The 16,305-nt window shown below is 52.6% G+C and overlaps 1 protein-coding gene across 1 annotated transcript; it reads left to right on the plus strand.

Moving 5' to 3' along the window:
• Window positions 1–3,841: 3,841 nt before the first annotated feature.
• On the plus strand, window positions 3,842–15,111 carry Ess2 (ess-2 splicing factor homolog). Its single transcript, XM_010620733.3, has 10 exons — window positions 3,842–4,024; window positions 4,972–5,140; window positions 5,227–5,322; window positions 7,447–7,616; window positions 7,716–7,833; window positions 8,084–8,217; window positions 9,115–9,217; window positions 9,901–10,010; window positions 13,073–13,188; window positions 13,662–15,111. Exons 1-10 carry the CDS (start codon window positions 3,890–3,892, stop codon window positions 13,939–13,941), a joined length of 1,431 nt encoding a protein of 476 aa, XP_010619035.1. The 5' UTR covers window positions 3,842–3,889; the 3' UTR covers window positions 13,942–15,111.
• Window positions 15,112–16,305: the final 1,194 nt, after the last annotated feature.

Below are 16,305 nucleotides of genomic sequence, written 5' to 3' on the forward strand. Positions count from 1 at the left end.
ACCCGGGCCTCGGAGGAGGGGGACCTGGGCGAGGCAAGGCGAGCAGGCTCAGTGCCGGGGCGGGAGCGAGCGGGAGGTGTGTGTGGGAAAAGTGACCCTGGAACCCGAGGGGAGGGGAGGTAGTGTTCTTGGCCTGTATGTGAACCCTGCGCCTTTTCCTGATCGTAAAGCGGGCATTTATGCAGGTGGCAGATTTGGGAGGTTCGGAAATAAATGCTCAGAGCTTCCGCAGAAGGCTCGTCGTGGTCGCCGCTGGGCGGAGGCTGGGCAGGGTGGGAAGGGGGTCCCCCCATTCGCAGGGGTGCCCATCTGTCTGCCGCAGAAGAGGGAAAGAAGGTCTGCTTTAGAAGCCCCTGCCAGGCCTCCTGCAGGCCCTTCAGGAAGGGGGCGTCGGAGCAGGCAGAGATCCCGGAGGTCGGAGAAGTCTCTTTCCCTTCCTCCTCCTCCCTCTTCTTCCTCCTCCTCCTCTTCCTCCTCCTTCCTTCTTCCTCATCCTTTTGCTTCTCCAATTCTTCCTCCTCCTCCTCTTCAGGTCTGGTTCAAGAACCGAAGGGCCAAGTGGAGACACCAGAAGCGCGCCTCAGCCGCTGCCAGGCTCCTGCCGGGGGCCAAGAAACCTCCCAAGGAGCGATGCTGACGGTGCTGGGAGCTACTCCCGGCCGCGGTGCTGACCTTGGGGGCTGCGTAGAGAGAGGACAGACCTGTGGGACCCGAGGCTAAGCGGGGGCTGCAGCCTCCTCTGTCATTCTCCAAGCTTCCTGCCACCTAGAACGGGTGGGGTGTGTGTGTGTGTGCGTGTGTGTGTGTGTGCGTGCGTGTGTGCGTGTGTGTGTGTGTGTGTGTGTCCTGGCACCGCTTGCCCCTAGGAGGAGGGAACACCACACACCTTGGTGCCCTGCCCTCCCTGGGGTGGTCAGGCAGGAACCACTGGGACTTCGATTGCCTTGGTGGTGGAGTGGGACGGAGAGCAGGTCAGCTTCCTCAATCCTTGCCAGCCGCCCAGAGAAGCAGTGACCCCATCCAGGACAGAAACTAGCACCGGAAAACACAGGGGCCCAGAGCCCTCGGTGGTATCACCCTTCTCACCCAAGGGCGTGCTGGCCTCCCTCCTCCCTCATATGGACACAGGCCCCTTGGCCTGTCTTCCTCTCTCCCAGGGCAGGGTAGAGGGCTTGTTGTCACCTCCAAGGCCCTGTGCTGCTGGTCTTGGTGTCTGATCCTGCAGAGTAAGAAGGTTGGGAAGTAATTTCCACAAGGCCCTCCGCCTGTTCCTTAATCTTTCAGCTTTGTGCTGATACCAGAAAAGAACAAGAGCTACAAATACCACAAAAGCGGTACAGAGTCCCAAGTCTGCCCTAACTCCATTTCCACACCCAGCAGGGAGCTGTCCCTCCCCCCCCCCCCCCCCCCATTCCCGGAGAGGAGGAGTTAGGGTAGGGAGTCTTTGGGAACATAGCCCAGGAGTCTGAACTCCTTATACTAGGTGCCCCCAGCCAAGCACACTAGCCCTGGGAAGGTGTCTGGGCCTCTGGGGGCCTGCTCTGGTCTCTAGGCACTGCTAACCTGCTTCATGGATAGGAATTCTTGGCTTCCTTCCTCTGGGGATTTCTGTCCAGTGGAATCTGCCTCTCGAAGCTGTCAACCTGTCATCCAAGTTGGGGGCAAAATGTGGTTGGATCGGTGCGCCGCTTGAGTCTGGTGCCTTAGCCCACTCAGCCATCCCGACACCCATGACGTGGTTGGATTGGAAAACCATACTCCCACTACCTTGGTCAATGCCTGCCCTCCCCTCCACCACCCTGGCTCCAGTGTGAAGGACAGCATGAAAAGCAAGGCTTCCATTTCCCAAGACAACCCATGCAATGAGCCGGACACTCCCAACACCCGCTCACTTGGCGTGAGCACGTTATTCTGTTTCCTGTGTCCTGAGGGTGTTAAGGAGTGGTGTCTGCAAGAGACACAGCTCATCCACAGAAAGCAGACTGCAGAAGCCAGGGCTCCTGGGGCTCTCTAAGGCTGACAGGTTCAGGTAACACTACGCAGATATGGTGCTCCCCAGCTAGAGCTGCGCCAACACGGCACAGGTGCTCACTTCAACTCTCCAGGACACACACTTCTGGCTGTCACAAAATGTTGCCCTGAATCTTACCCTTGCCCTTGAAGACAGTGCCCTGCATTGTCTATCTGTGGACCTGATTGTGTCCTGGACAGCTTTCCTGCAGGTTGGGACACTCATTTTACTGGGTTCCAGGCTCCTTGTCCTCCCGGGCTGACTGGCCGTTTGTTGTTTAGGGCAACCACGATGAGAGCGCACCTGAGCTCCAACTTGTAGGCACCACTGCCCCTCCGACTTGTCTCCTTCCTCCAGCTGCTCCTTGGCAAGCCAGCCGTTTCCCCTTGCCCGAGCCAGCAGACCATTAACGCGATGTCTGAGAGTCTCCAGTGCTCCCTCCAGCTCCGCTGTTTTGGTTAATCTTTTCCACTGCCTCTCTCCACTCTCATCTCTCCACCGTGTTTGTAGCTCCAGCCCAGGCTTCTCCCCCAAACTAGATACTATGTCAAACTGTCCCTCAGTACTCCGCCTGGAAGGTGTACCTTGTCCACAGTGAGCTCTTTCCCCTGTGCAGACCAGGTGAGTGAACAGAGCTAGTGACCACCTGCCTGCTCCCTAACTCTCACACCACACCCTGCCCAACAGCAGCAGTTCATATATTGATAAATCCCAGAATCTACCTTCTAATTCCGGGTGCACTGCTTGATGTAAGTGACAGTCACCTCGCATCTTGGCCATTGTAGCTCTCTCCATCTTGTCTGGCTGCACCTCCTCTGGCCCCCCTTTAATTCAGAATAAAGACAAAACTCCTACTCTCCAGGACCCGCAATGTCATGAGCAGCCTGTCTTTGCCTCCCTAGCATCATCTCACACCTCGCTGTACTCAGTGTATATCTAAAGGTCTGCTTCGGAACCTCCCTTGCTCCCTGCCACCCCTGGGACTTTGCATATGTTCCTCCCAGTCGCCCGACCAATGCCTGTCCATTCACCTTTTGGATCTTTGACCACTTTCTGCTTGGAGAAATTTGCCCTCAATTTCCCCTGCTAGGACAAGATTCTCAAGTACAAACCCATCACGACTGCAATTTTACACTTTTTAAAAATAGGGTGATGTAACTAGTGTCTGTATTTTCCACGGAACTGTTTGCTATCTGAAGGCAGAAACATTACCAGGGATGAGATGTGTACTCCCCAGTGGATCCCAATGGATGAGAGGATAACTGCATATTGTAAAAGCAAAATTGTACTGGTTTGTTTAACATATTTTACAGCCTCTTTTGGTGAAGAAATTCCCGAAAAATGCTTAGGCGGTGTCCTGTCCCATTTCAGTGAGAATTGGCCCTATTCTCTTTAGCGCAGTCTGGCATTTAGGAGCCTAATAGTCTCTAATTAGAGATGTCTTTATGAAGTCGCCGTCTTATTCTTTTCAATTATCTTCTGTTAGATAACTGTCACGAAAGAATTGTCTTAGGATTCTATTCTTGCATAAAGTTTGGTACGTGTATATAACCAGATTTTTGGAGTGTTTTTTAAAAATAAATTTAAGCACACGTTGCGATTATTTCCCCCAATACTAGAACATTAGCTTGACACGTCCAACGCCTTCCAACACAGCGCTCCCTTGTGTGCACTGACCAAACGACCGTGAACAATGCAAGGCCGGAGAAAGACTACAACTCCCTTGACGAAGCGCTTGTAGTGGCGTCATTACTGAGCGCCGGGGAGTTAGAAAAGCACTGCTTTCTCATTGGCTGGCTGGCTATTGAAGGTCCAGGCGTAATTGGTCCCCAAAAGCCTGCGGGGCTTCTGTACCGCGCGAGCGCTTCTGGGATAGGGATGGGGTCTCCGGGAGCTTCGGGTTGGTCTCTGTTGCTCCCCAGCGCGTCCGGTTCCCCAAAGAAGAGCACGGATGGGGAGACTGGGGCTGCGAAGAGGAAGCAGCGAGTTCTAGATGAGGAAGAGTATATCGAGGTACCCCTCTGCGGAGGCCGGAGACTTCCGGGTCCGCCCCCATGCGGGGGGGGGGCTTCTCGCGGGTCCTCTCTCTTCGGGTCCTGGTGCCCGGCCCGCTCGAGGAAGTGGAACAACCGCGTCCCTGCTTTTGGGATGTGGACAGATCCGAGAGCCACCTAAACAGTGCAGGGGGAGGTGTCCTCGATTGGGGCACTAACAGTGTTTTCAGGGTAGAAAAAGGGCGGTATATGGTGAGGGTCAGAGAAAAGTTTCTATCTTGAAGTATAAATAGGATTTTGACACATTTGGAGAATAGTGACAAGGGGGACTTTCTCGACGACGGTAACAGCCAGTATAAGGGCTGGGAATTCTGGAAATAAGCGGCGGTTGTGGCAGCCTTTTTGAGTGGGCTTCGGATGCTTCTGAAGTAAGGGTTGGTCCTGCCGCAGACCCTCGGGTGGAGGAGCCCGTTGGGTTTGCGATCGGTTAAATCTGGAATATTCTGGGATGCGCAGATGGGTAGCGTCGGTGCACAGTTGGGTGCAGGTTTGCAGCTCCATAGCAAGGTCTAGCGGGAGGGCGAATGGGGGGTTTCAACTGCTAACGGTAGAGAGGGTGACCGGCTGAAGTCACTCAGGAGAGAGGTTCAGATTCGAAACAGAAGCTCCTGGGTGGAATTAAGTGGCAGTGCCCCCTGGCCTGGCTGGTGTGGAGGTGGAGCCGGCAAAGGAGAATGAGAATGACGGGTTAGTAAAGGGAGAGAGGAGGGTCTCATGGGCATGAAAGGAGTATTTAGTAATGTCAGACCAGAGGGGATGTTCAGCCTCACCAGAAAGTGCTCCTAAACTCTCTCAAGCAAGCCCCAGTTATGGGAGCAGGCAGAAGTGAAAGGATGTATAATAGTGGGCTACACGGTAAGGCATCCACGTGGCAGCTCTAATTTCTGCTCTGCTCTCTCCTAACAGGGCCTCCAGACAGTCATCCAGAGGGATTTCTTTCCTGATATAGAGAAGCTACAGGCACAGAAGGAGTATCTAGAAGCTGAGGAAAATGGAGACTTGGAACGAATGCGCCAGATTGCCATCAAATTTGGCTCTGCTGTGGGCAAGATGTCCCGAGAGCCTCCGCCACCTTGTAAGAGGACCTTGTGGGTGGCAAAGGGGAGAAGCCCATCGAGTGTCACCATTTACTTTCTCTGACTTCTAACCTCTTTCCCTTAGATGTGACTCCAGCCACATTTGAAACCCCTGAGGTACATGCAGGTACTGGAGTGGTAGGCAACAAGCCCAGGCCCAGGGCTGGAGTCCTGGAGGAAGGTGAGTGAGTGCCCCCTCTGTTGGTTGAACGGTCCCAATTGTCTGGGAGTTATATTCTGCCAGGCCCAGGGGCTGCAGCACACATCTTGTCCCTGAGGGATCTCCTAAATAGCAATCTGTGAGGCTAGAGAGAGTTGTTCGAGGACACCGAAGATCTGGGTTCAACTCCTCAGGTTTTTTTAAGGTAGGTCTTACTAAGTTGTCCAGACTGCGAGCTTTTTGTTCATTGTAGGATGTAATATTTGAGCATCCATATACTATTTTGTTTTTTTGTTTGTTTGTTTTTGTGGTACGGGGGATCGAACTTGGGTCCTTGTGCTTGTGAAGCAGGCAGTGAAACCAATGAGCTAAACCCCCAGCCCCTAGGATGTAATATTTGAAAAGACACTTCAGTTTCTTGCCTCTCACCCTTATTAGCATCCACTGCATAAGAGCAGTTGCTTCCCATGTGAAATAGCACATGGTGTGTGTGGGCCTTCAGCACATAAAAGTAGAACAGATGAGTGGTTGTCTTCAAGTTTGTACTGGAATATGAGACATGTGGATGTATAGGATACACCCTGACTTTAGGAGGAAATCTCTTTAGGAAAGAGCCTTCTAAGCCACTTTGAATATAAGAGTATCTTCAATTACAGAACTTCTTGCTCACTGTAGTTTTCTCTTCAGCATAGGCAGAGGTGGACAAGATACTTTTCCTCAGTCAGGTTCTGATGCGTCGTATGGTACGCTAACACAGAAGTCCATTGTGTTCAAACGAACGTGATACTTCTGTTCCACAGCCTGGCTCTTCCTGCTGTCTGCACACTGTCATGTCATTCTTGGAGCTTGGGTCTTTATTGAAACATAACTCATGAGCTTCAGGGCAGTTTGAAGATCCTTTTTCTTTTCAGCCTTTTCACTAAGCTACCTCCCCAGACCTTTTTATTTTGTATTTAGCGACAGGGTCTCATGAAGTCAGTCAGGCTGGGCTCAAATTTGCTGTCCTCTTCCCAAAGTATTGTAATTATAGGTTTGTACTCCCATGCCTAGCTGATTCTTTTTATATAGAAACACCTTATATGCCAGTCAGTGTAGGAGTTCTTTCCATAATTTAGGTGATAGAAACCTGCCATTCATGTCTACAGATGAGGAAACTGAGGCTGCAAAAGGCGATAATTTCTCAGAGATAGTCAGTGGTTGAGGCTTGGGTTTTCACCTTTTTGATTACTAGCTTCGTGCACAGTCTAGCCTGTAGCAGGTGGTCAAGATTGTCACTAGAGGCCAGGTGTGATGGTACATGCCTTTAATACCAGCACTCAGGAGGCTGAGGCAGGAGGATAACTGGGAGTTCAGGGCCATCCTGAGCTACATAGTGAGACCCTGTCTCCAAAAAGAAAAAAAACAGAAAAACCTCCCTTGGAGTTGGATCTGGTGGTGCCAGCTGTAGTTCCAACTAATTGGGAGACTGAGGTGGAAAGATCACTTGAGCCCAGGTATTCAAGATGTATCTGCACAATTTAGCAAAACTCTGTCTCAAAACAAAAAGAAAAAAAACGTCTTTCAAATGGCCTCACAGAAATTGGTAGCAGCCCCAGGATGCTATCTCAGCAGGAGTGTTGCTTTCCATGGTGGCAGGGATGTGGTCCAGTATCTGCGAGGCCCCATCTGGACCCGTGGGGCACATGAGGTTTCTGCCACAAGGACAAGCTGGCAGGTCTAGATGCTTAAGTGACAATCACCCACTTGTCCAAATGCTTGGGGAAAAGGGGTGATGGTGAGAAAATCCCAGGAAGAAGGGAGAGTCCTGGGGATTTGGCTGTAGGTCCTATAGAATCAGTACAATGTTGGCAGAAAAGAAACTTCCAGTGTCCTGCTTTAATTCCTGAGTCGCCGTTATCCCACCTAACCAATCAGATCACATGCTTCTCTTGGCCTCTGGCAAATGGACAGAGACAGCTGCAGGGTGCCCTGGGCAGTTGAAGTGGCTTGATTGTACCCCCATGGAGAGCTCTCTGACAGGGTGAGGATTCCACCCTTGCTTATAGGGTGGTGTGATTCCCAGGACTGGGTGTACCAGTCTCTTCTGACTGGAAAGTGGTATCTATGCCGTGTGTTACTGTGTTCTCGCCTGCCACCTCTGCGCAGGAGAGGCTGGAGAGGAGGAGGAAAAGGAGCCACTGCCCAGCCTGGATGTCTTCCTGAGCTGCTACACAAGCGAAGACAATGCCTCCTTCCAGGAGATCATGGAGGTGGCCAAGGAGAAAAGCCGGGCCCGCCATGCCTGGCTTTACCAGGCTGAGGAGGAATTTGAGAAGGTAGCTCTGGAGCTAGGGGATGTTGGCCTCCTCTGTTGGGGCCATAGGCGTAGTCCCCAGAGGTCCCTCTGACCCTCACTTTTCCCCATGTGATTGCAGAGGCAGAAAGATAATCTTGAACTCCCATCAGCAGAGCACCAGGCCATCGAGAACAGCCAGGCTGGCGTGGAGACCTGGAAATACAAGGCCAAGAATTCCCTCATGTACTATCCAGAGGGTGAGTGGGCAGGCTGGGTGGCAGGATGGGGACACAAGGGATACAGCTGCGTGTGTCTGGCTCTGTTGGCCTTCAGAGCGTGGGCCTGGGGACTCCTCATCTGTGAGCTGGACTGCACATACGTGTTGGGGTGGGCGTGACGTGACTGAGAGGAACAGTGTGGCATTGTCCCTCAGGCTGCAGGACCGCTGTGGCTGAGGTGGGGCCTGTCTGCCACTCTGATACAAGTGCCATCTCTGCTGTTTGCCAGGTGTCCCTGATGAAGAGCAGCTGTTTAAGGAACCCCGGCAAGTGGTGCATAAGAACACTCGCTTCCTTAGGGACCCCTTCAGCCAGGCTCTGAGCAGATCCCAGCTGCAGCAGGCAGCTGCCCTCAATGCCCAGGTAATGCAGTGGGGCCAGCAGGCACACAGGGTCAGAGGTGGCTGAGGGCAGGTATGGCTTCACCCATCATGGCTGCCTCCTTAAAGTTAGGACCATCCTTGAGCTTGGTGGAGAAGGATTAGAGTCCCTGCGTGGCAGGGCCCTGAGTGTTTGATCAGCTTGGATAGGCTTCTACTGGGACACTGTTTTGGTTAGATTCGTTCTGGGGACCCAGATCTGATGGCAGACGCCCCAGAGAAAAGGCCATTGTGAGCCAGCCTTGTCTGGCTACACACGTGTCCACACACGAGGCAGGGCTGTGGGTAGAATGAGGTGAGCAGCCAGGGGAACCAGTAAGTACCAAAAAAGTGCTTGGCCCCAGAGAATGGCCTGCAGTGCCACAGGACTTGAGGAGGCAGCAAAGAGATTCTGAGCTTGGGAGCAAGAAAAGTGTGCTCTGGGCGGGGTATTTGGCTTGGTTCACAGGCAGTGGTTCGCTCCCTGCCTGTGCACAAGTGCCAGAGTTCGATCCCCAGTTCCACACACACACACACACACACACAAAAAAAAGTCTGCTCTCCAGTGGTGATTGTGGTAATCATAGGGTTAAGGGGTGGAGGCAGGAGATAGGGAAGCTTACAGTGCCTCAGGGGAAGAGGACAAAGCACACGCTCTCATGAACCCTGGTTTCCTGGATGGGAAGAAGGGATACTCCTTGCTTTGGTACCCACTCTGCCAGGCCTCAAGGTCTTTGTGAGGGTGGAGGTCCTTCCTCCCTCTCCTCAAGAGGGCCGCCTGCCTGGAAGTCCAGCTTTGCCCCAGGGAAAGAAAGAAGTGTTTGCAGTGAGTTCCTATGTACCTGACTGTTGGCCATCTGGGGAGAGAGCTGCCTGACACTACTCTCTCTGCTTATTCCAGCACAAACAGGGCAAGGTCGGCCCTGACGGCAAGGAGCTCATTCCCCAGGAGTCCCCCCGAGTAGGCGGATTCGGGTTTGTTGCCACCCCTTCTCCTGCCCCTGGTGAGCAATGGGCTTCGTGCCAAGGCTGGTGCGGGCTGTGGGTGGCCTGGACTCAGACAGATTGGACCCGAGGTGCCCTGGGGTACTGGTTCCTGTTCGGGTCCGCTCCTCAGTGTCGGCAGAAGGCATGCTGTGGGCAGTGCTCACAGCTCTACTGCGGAGGACACTGTAGGGTGGAGAGGCTCTGGGAATCAGGCCCCACGTTTCCTCACTAGGTGGGTGACACTGGGGCTGGTCCCTCAGGGCACATGACGTGCCCTCCTTGTTGGCCTCTGTGCCCTCAGGCACCAGGTGCGTGATGTAGACCAGGCCACGTGGAGCCACAGGCTTGCGCTAAATCCTGGGAGATTCGGGAGTATTGAGAGCCCTGTGTGTATCCTCTCTTGGGATGAGGGTGACCTCTAGGAGGGCCCTGGTCCTGTGATAGAATAGGATCTGGCTGATTAACTTTCTCAGGCCGAATCCGTGTCCCCTGCCATGGACCTACAGTGATCCTGGCATTACCTGCTCAGAGAATGGGTGCGACACGGTTCCTGAGTCTAACGGAAGGACAGAGGGCCAGTTGCTGGCCTTGACGTTAGCTGGGATGGACACGGGTAACTGGCTATGGTTGGGGAGGAGGCCGGAGGTGGTGACCCCAACTAGGTGCCCTGGCCTGAGGTGACTGGTCTTTCCATCTGCAGGTGTGAACGAGTCCCCGCTGATGACCTGGGGGGAGGTAGAGAACACACCGCTGAGAGTTGAAGGGTCAGAGACCCCCTACGTGGACAGGACACCAGGGCCGGCCTTCAAGGTGGGTAGTGGTGAGGGGAGGAAGGGTAGGACTCAGTGTGGGTGCCTGAGGAGTGCTGAGCCCTTGTTGCCCAAGATCGGTCAAAGCAGGCCCAGTTGATGGGGCCAAGCACTGGCACTTCTGAAGGCCAGGGTGAGTGGATGAACGCGTGTCCAGGAGGGATCTGGAAGAGTAGGGCCAAGGCACCGCCAAGGCGGGGAGTGGGTGACCTCTGCCCTTCTTGGGCCTGGAGACCACAGCTGCTCACAGATGAGGTAGGAGGGTCGCAGGGTTAGGCCAGGAGCTGCAGCTGCTCTGCAGGCCTCAGGACCCTGGGAGTTAGTTTGTGTTCTCAGAAGAGCTATCTGCTGGCAGAGCCGGGCTTCTGGTTACAGAAAGCAGTGAAGGATGCCCCTGAGGTGGGGTAGAAAGTGGGGAACAGACAGCCTATAGGAATTGGTGGCCCACGGAAGCATGGATGAGTAGGTGAGTAAGTGTGAGCCACGGAAAAGGCAGGATGCTCTGGCCTGCCGGGAGTCTGGGAAAACTGCTGAGTTGTTTGGAAAGGGAAGGAGGAGAGATCCCTGTTTGGGTTCTGAGCCCCTACCTGTGCGGACGGACTCGGGTATCACAAGAGGGAGCTAGAGGTTTGTGTGGTTGCTGAGGCTAAGAGTGTAGATTATATCATCTGCTTTGGAAATGTGACAGAATCGGGTGTGGAGTTAAGAGTGAATATTTGTTTTTTGGGTTTTTTGAGACAGGGTCTCACTCTGTAGTTGAGACTGACCTGGAACTCACTATGTAGCCAAGGCTGGTCTCGAACTCACAGCGATCCTCCTGCCTCAGCCTCCCCAGGCGTGCACCAACATGCCCTGCTAAGAATGAATATTTGGATCGGTTCAGTGACTGTGTCAGAAAAGATCGTCTTGAGCCAGTTCGTTCAGCAGTGTTCATACCGAAATATGGTAGAGAAAGAGATCACTTAGGTGCCAGTAGAAGCAGAACAACTACATGGCTTTTGTAAGGAAAACCATAGAGCCATACTGTAGTGCTGAGGAGGAGAACGTCTCCCCATGACCAGCCTAAGGGCACTGGCAGGAGAGCCTTCTAGAGGTACTGTACATCCTGACAAATGTGGGCAGACGTTTTGGGTGCTTTGTTTCTAGAACTGGGGATGCATGGATAACCGAAACAAACTTGAGGGCCGGGGATTTAGCTCAGTGGTGCTGCCGCCTGCCTTGCAAACACAAGGTTCTGAGTTCGATCCCCGGTACCAGAAACAAAACAGAAACCTTGAGAGAAGAATAGCCAAGCAAGCCCTGTGCCATCCACATTAAAGCATATCCTTAGGTTGTAGATGCACCAGTAGTGTGCCGTTGTGCCTCAAGCTTGTGTGCCGATAGCAAAGGACAGGTTCTGAAACAAGCTGTGGCCCAAGTAAGAATTGAGGGTATAGGGCCAGGGATTTGGCTCAGTGAGCACTGTGCCTGCCTCGCAAGCTCAAGGTTCTGAGTTCGATCCCTGGTACCAAAAAAGAATTGAGGGTATCATAAAGATGACATTCCAACAACAACAAAAAAAATAAAGATGACATTCAAATTTTGCTGAATGGCAGTGTTTGGAATTAAGAGGTCCTTGATAGGTAGAGCAGAATAAATTCTAGAAAGTTGAAAGGATTAAATGTAAGAAGAATAACCCCAAGACAGAAGAAAACAATGAGGAAATATTCATCTGATATTTTTCGTGGTGTACTGGAGATGAAACTCAGTGCATGCTGGTCCAGTGTTCCACCGCTGAGCTATAGCCCAAGCCCTTAGTCTGCTCTTAAGGTAGGAAGAACTTTCTAGCCATGAAAGGAAAAGAAAATTAAAGTACTATGTGCAGTAGTCCTCCCTTGTCCAAGGTTTTAGGTTTTACTTACCCAAAGTCATCTGCATTCTGAAAATGTTTCATAGGGACTTATATAAATAAATTCACAAAGCTTATGTCACTTTTATGACAGCATACTATTATAATTGTTTCATCTTAGTGGTTTTTAATTCCTTCTATAGCTGATTTATGGGGGTTTTGGGTTCTTTTGTGTTGGTGCTAGGGATCAAACTCAGAGTCTTACATGTGCCAAGCATGTTGCCTACCACTGAGTCACATCCTCAGCCCGTAGTTTGTAAATTCAACTTTATCATAGGTATGAGTAGAAAAAAATAGCACAATAGGGTTTGGTACTATTTCAGCTTTCAGGTGTTCTCTGGGGAGTTTCAGAACATATCCTGTGAAGGTAAGTGGGGACTGTTGTCTGTGAAAATGATGAAATTTTTTTTGTTTTTTGGTTTTTTTGGTACTGGAGATCAAACTCAGGAACTTGCACTTGCAAGGCAGGTGTGTTGCCACTGAGCTAAATCCCTGGCCCTGAAAATGGTGAGCTTTTGTATAGCCAAAAATGTCACAAAGAAAGCAAAACCAAGTAACTGAAAAGCAATTGTATGGGATGGCTCATTTATTTTTATTTATTGTTACTGTTTTCATTTTTGAGACAGGGTCTTGTTATGTATATAGGCTGGTCTTGAATTTACCATGTCACCCAGGCTGGCCTTGAGCTCGTGGCAGTCCTCCTGCTTCAGCCTCCCGAGTACTGGAATTATTGGCATGTGCCACCACGCCTGGTTATGGTTTAGTTTGATTGGGAGACAAAACTCCTGTATAACAAAACAAGAAAACAAGTAGCTCTGTAGAAAAAGAGGTCTCATTCACATCTGGAGCCTTTTGAAAGAATCACAGAAGGCCAGTAAAAGCAGAAGGATGTTCACTCTGATAATCAGAGGGTGTGAAATGAAAGCAAGACCCCCTTTCTTCCCTGCAAGCTTGTCAGGGGTTCACGTCTTGTGGTCCTGGCCGTGAGAGCCATTGAGGATAGGTAGGTGTGCGAGCAGGTCTGGAGGGCGGAGTGAGGCTTTGAGCAGCTCTTGGGGGAGGTGATGGTGGGTTGCTGGGGTTGTGGCTGCCAGGGGGAAGAGGTTGGCGCCCGTAGCACTCGCTCCTTTGGGTGAAGGATGCCTGGGACCGCTCACATGCCTTCTTCCTCGTAGATCTTGGAGCCTGGCCGCAGGGAGCGCCTGGGCCTGAAGATGGCCAATGAGGCTGCTGCCAAGAACCGGGCCAAGAAGCAAGAAGCCCTGCGGAGAGTGACAGAGAACTTGGCCAGGTGAGGGTCCTCAGGGCCTCAGGTGGAGGTGGGGAGGGGGATGAGGACGAGCTGTTGTCCCTGTCCCGCCCCTGCTTTGCCTGAACCCGGCTGCGTGGATGCCTGGCCTGCAGGGCCCTAGGGTTCTGCCCTGGCTGCCCTGGCGTCAGCTGTGCTCCACACCATTTCCTCATCTCCTCCTGGGTCTGTCCCTCAGAAGCACCTCTAGGCCCCTTGTCCCGCTGTGATCCCCTGCCAGCCCTGTGGAGACAGTGTCGTCATTCCCCTCGGAGAGGTGTGGACTTGGATTCTCAGAGGTCTGGAGTCTGCCACTTGACCTCATGCTTGGCCATACTGCTGCGTGCCAGGCTGCCAAATACTGTCCTCCCCAACTCCGAATGACCTTGCTTCTGACTCGAGGGCTGGGGGAGGCCCTGCTCCTAGCAGCACCTGGCCCTCCTAACCTTGGCTTTTTTACACATGCCCCCCACCAGCCTCACACCCAAAGGCCTGAGTCCAGCCATGTCCCCAGCTCTGCAGCGGCTTGTGAGCAGGACAGCCAGCAAGTATACGGATCGTGCCTTGCGGGCCAGCTACACACCATCCCCAGCGCGCTCAACTCACCTTAAGACCCCGGCTGGTGGGCCTCACACCCCCACAAGCACACCAGTTCCTGGCTCTGCCCCACGCACACCCCTCACACAAGACCCAGCCTCCATCACGGACAACCTGCTGCAGCTCCCTGCCCGCCACAAAGCCTCAGACTTCTTTTAGAGCCAGCCTGGGCTGGGCCCACGCATCCTCAGTGGACTCCAGCCCCTGGGGACCAAGGCTGGGCCCAAGGGTGGTCGATCATCACAGGAGCAATGACAGTGCTGTGCAGCAGCCAGGCTGGCACAGGACACGCACCACTCCCTTTGGGGCGCTGCACCGGTGCTGCCTCCTAGAGCCTTGGTGGAACTGTTTTCTATTTAACGCCTACCTGAACTGTCATGGCAGAGTTACTGGTACAGGGCCGGGGATTTAGCTTAGTGGCATCGCGCCTGCCTCACAAGTGCAAGGTCCTGAGTTTAATCCCCCGTACAAAAGAAAAGCAAAGAAAAAGGAAAAGGAAAAAGAAAACCTGCTTTTCCATCCCTTGCCGTGAATCTGGGCCCCAGGGCCAACCTTGAGATCTCCATCAAAGTCTGAGGAGTTGAGGGCTCCTGGAAAGGCCCCCAGCGGGTGGGGAAGCTGTGGTGGTTCCCAGAACTGCCTTCCGAGCTGAGCTAGCTGCACATTCCTCCTTTCCCCGAGAGAAGATGTCACTGGACAGAGTCTGAGCTGGTTTACAGAGCTGAACCGAGGAATCTTACCCACATAGAGTTTGCAGGCTTACTGACTCCTGTTGCAGAAAAAGAATTTTCAGGACTAGTCAGGAAGACGTACAGAGAGGGTCTGTTAGGCGGAAATTTTAGTACACAAGAGTGGATGGGCCAGGGATGTGGCTCAGGGGCACAGCGCCTGCCTGGCAAGTTCAGAGTCCTGAGTTTGATCCTTAATTGGTGGAGGGTGGGCAGAGCTCAGTCATGCAGAGAAATGAAGTGAATTGTTTCCTGAACAGGGAATATTCATGCTTTCTTAGAGTTGAAATCCTGGGAAAAGGTGGCCCACCCCCCCGGAAGGGTACTAGCCCCGTTTAAAAAAAAAAAAGATGGATAATTTAAACATTCTTTGGATTCTCTCCTCTTCCTTTATCTTTAGATCTTTCTCAAAGCAATTTATGGACTTTCGGTATTTCTGAGGAATTTTGGGTGTGATGGGTCTGGTACAGAAGGAGCCTAAATAGGAATGCTGATAATGGATTGCCTTGGGTAACTGGCTGGGTCCTGGGAGTTGCACTCCTGTTTTGTTTTTTCTGGTACCGGGGATTGAACTCGGGTCCTTGCGCTTGCAAGGCAGGCCACCGAACTGCTGAGCTAAATCCCCGGCCCTAGGCTTGGTGTTTTTTTTTGTTGTTTCACCAGGGATTGAACTCAGGACTTCATGCTTGCGAGGCAGGTGGTGGAACCACTAAGCTAAATCCCCAGCCCTATTGTTTGATTTTGAGACAGGGTCTCACTGTAGTTCAGGCTGGCCTCAAGCTTACAGTGATCATCCTGTCTCAGCCTCCCGAGTCCTGGGATTACAGGCGTGCCACCATGCCTAGCTTTTGCATTCTTCTTGGATGTTCAGTTTTTAGTTATTTCTTTCCATTTATGTAAGTATGTATGGTTATTTTATTTTTGCGAGGCAGAGTCTCACGATGTAGTTCAGCCTGGCCTTGAACTATGTAGCCCAGGCTGGCCTCAAACTTGAGGGAATCCTCCTGCTTCCTGAGTGCTGGGATCATAGGAGTGCACCACCATTCCTGGCTCTTTTTTGGTATATGTGCTGCCGACGCAAGCACCCAGCCCTACTTTTTATTTCTATTCTACCTGACTTCTCTGCTCCTCTGAGTGAGGGATGGAGCCCTTGCAATTGTGTTCTTTGGGGTCAGCTGGTGTTCTAGGCGCTGCCTGTCCTAGCCTGCTTGATTTGCTATCTACAGGGCTGTCAAGCCCCACCCCAGTGTGAGTCAGTTTCCTGGTAACTTAGCGTTACCTCTGGGCACCTGGCTTCTATCTAGCTCAGGTGGGGCTGGGTCGTCGTCATTGTGTCCTTTGCTCTCCTCACCTGCTTTTGGCCCTGCCCACTGGCTCTCCTGCAGCTGCAGTGTGAAAGAGCTGCAGAGAGCTGCAGGCGCTGTGTGCATGGGCCAGCATTTGCCTGTGGGCTGAGGACGTGGACCTGGTCCTCACCTGGTGGCAGCCAGCTGTCCTGTAACCCTGCTGTCTGTGAGGCTGAAGGGTCTTGCCCTCTTAGCCTGGCTGGGTCCAGAACCAATGTCTAGTTCCCATACTCGTGTGTTCAGGCCTCACAATGTACACTGCTCATAGGGCTCAGGGTGGTGAGGGACTGTGCTTAGAATCATGCTTTGAACCCCGAATGAGCTGTTTTCTCCAGTCTGCCTGCATGGGGCTCTCTCACCCCCTAAGTGCCAGTGTTCTCCGGAGATCAGTCCCGGGCCTGGCACCTGCCTAGGGTCTTTGCCAACTTGTACTTCCATGCAGTGCGTTC

Source organism: Fukomys damarensis, unplaced genomic scaffold, assembly GCF_012274545.1.
Source record: "Fukomys damarensis isolate Sample0158 unplaced genomic scaffold, DMR_v1.0_HiC HiC_scaffold_34, whole genome shotgun sequence".
Classification (NCBI taxonomy): domain Eukaryota; kingdom Metazoa; phylum Chordata; class Mammalia; order Rodentia; family Bathyergidae; genus Fukomys; species Fukomys damarensis.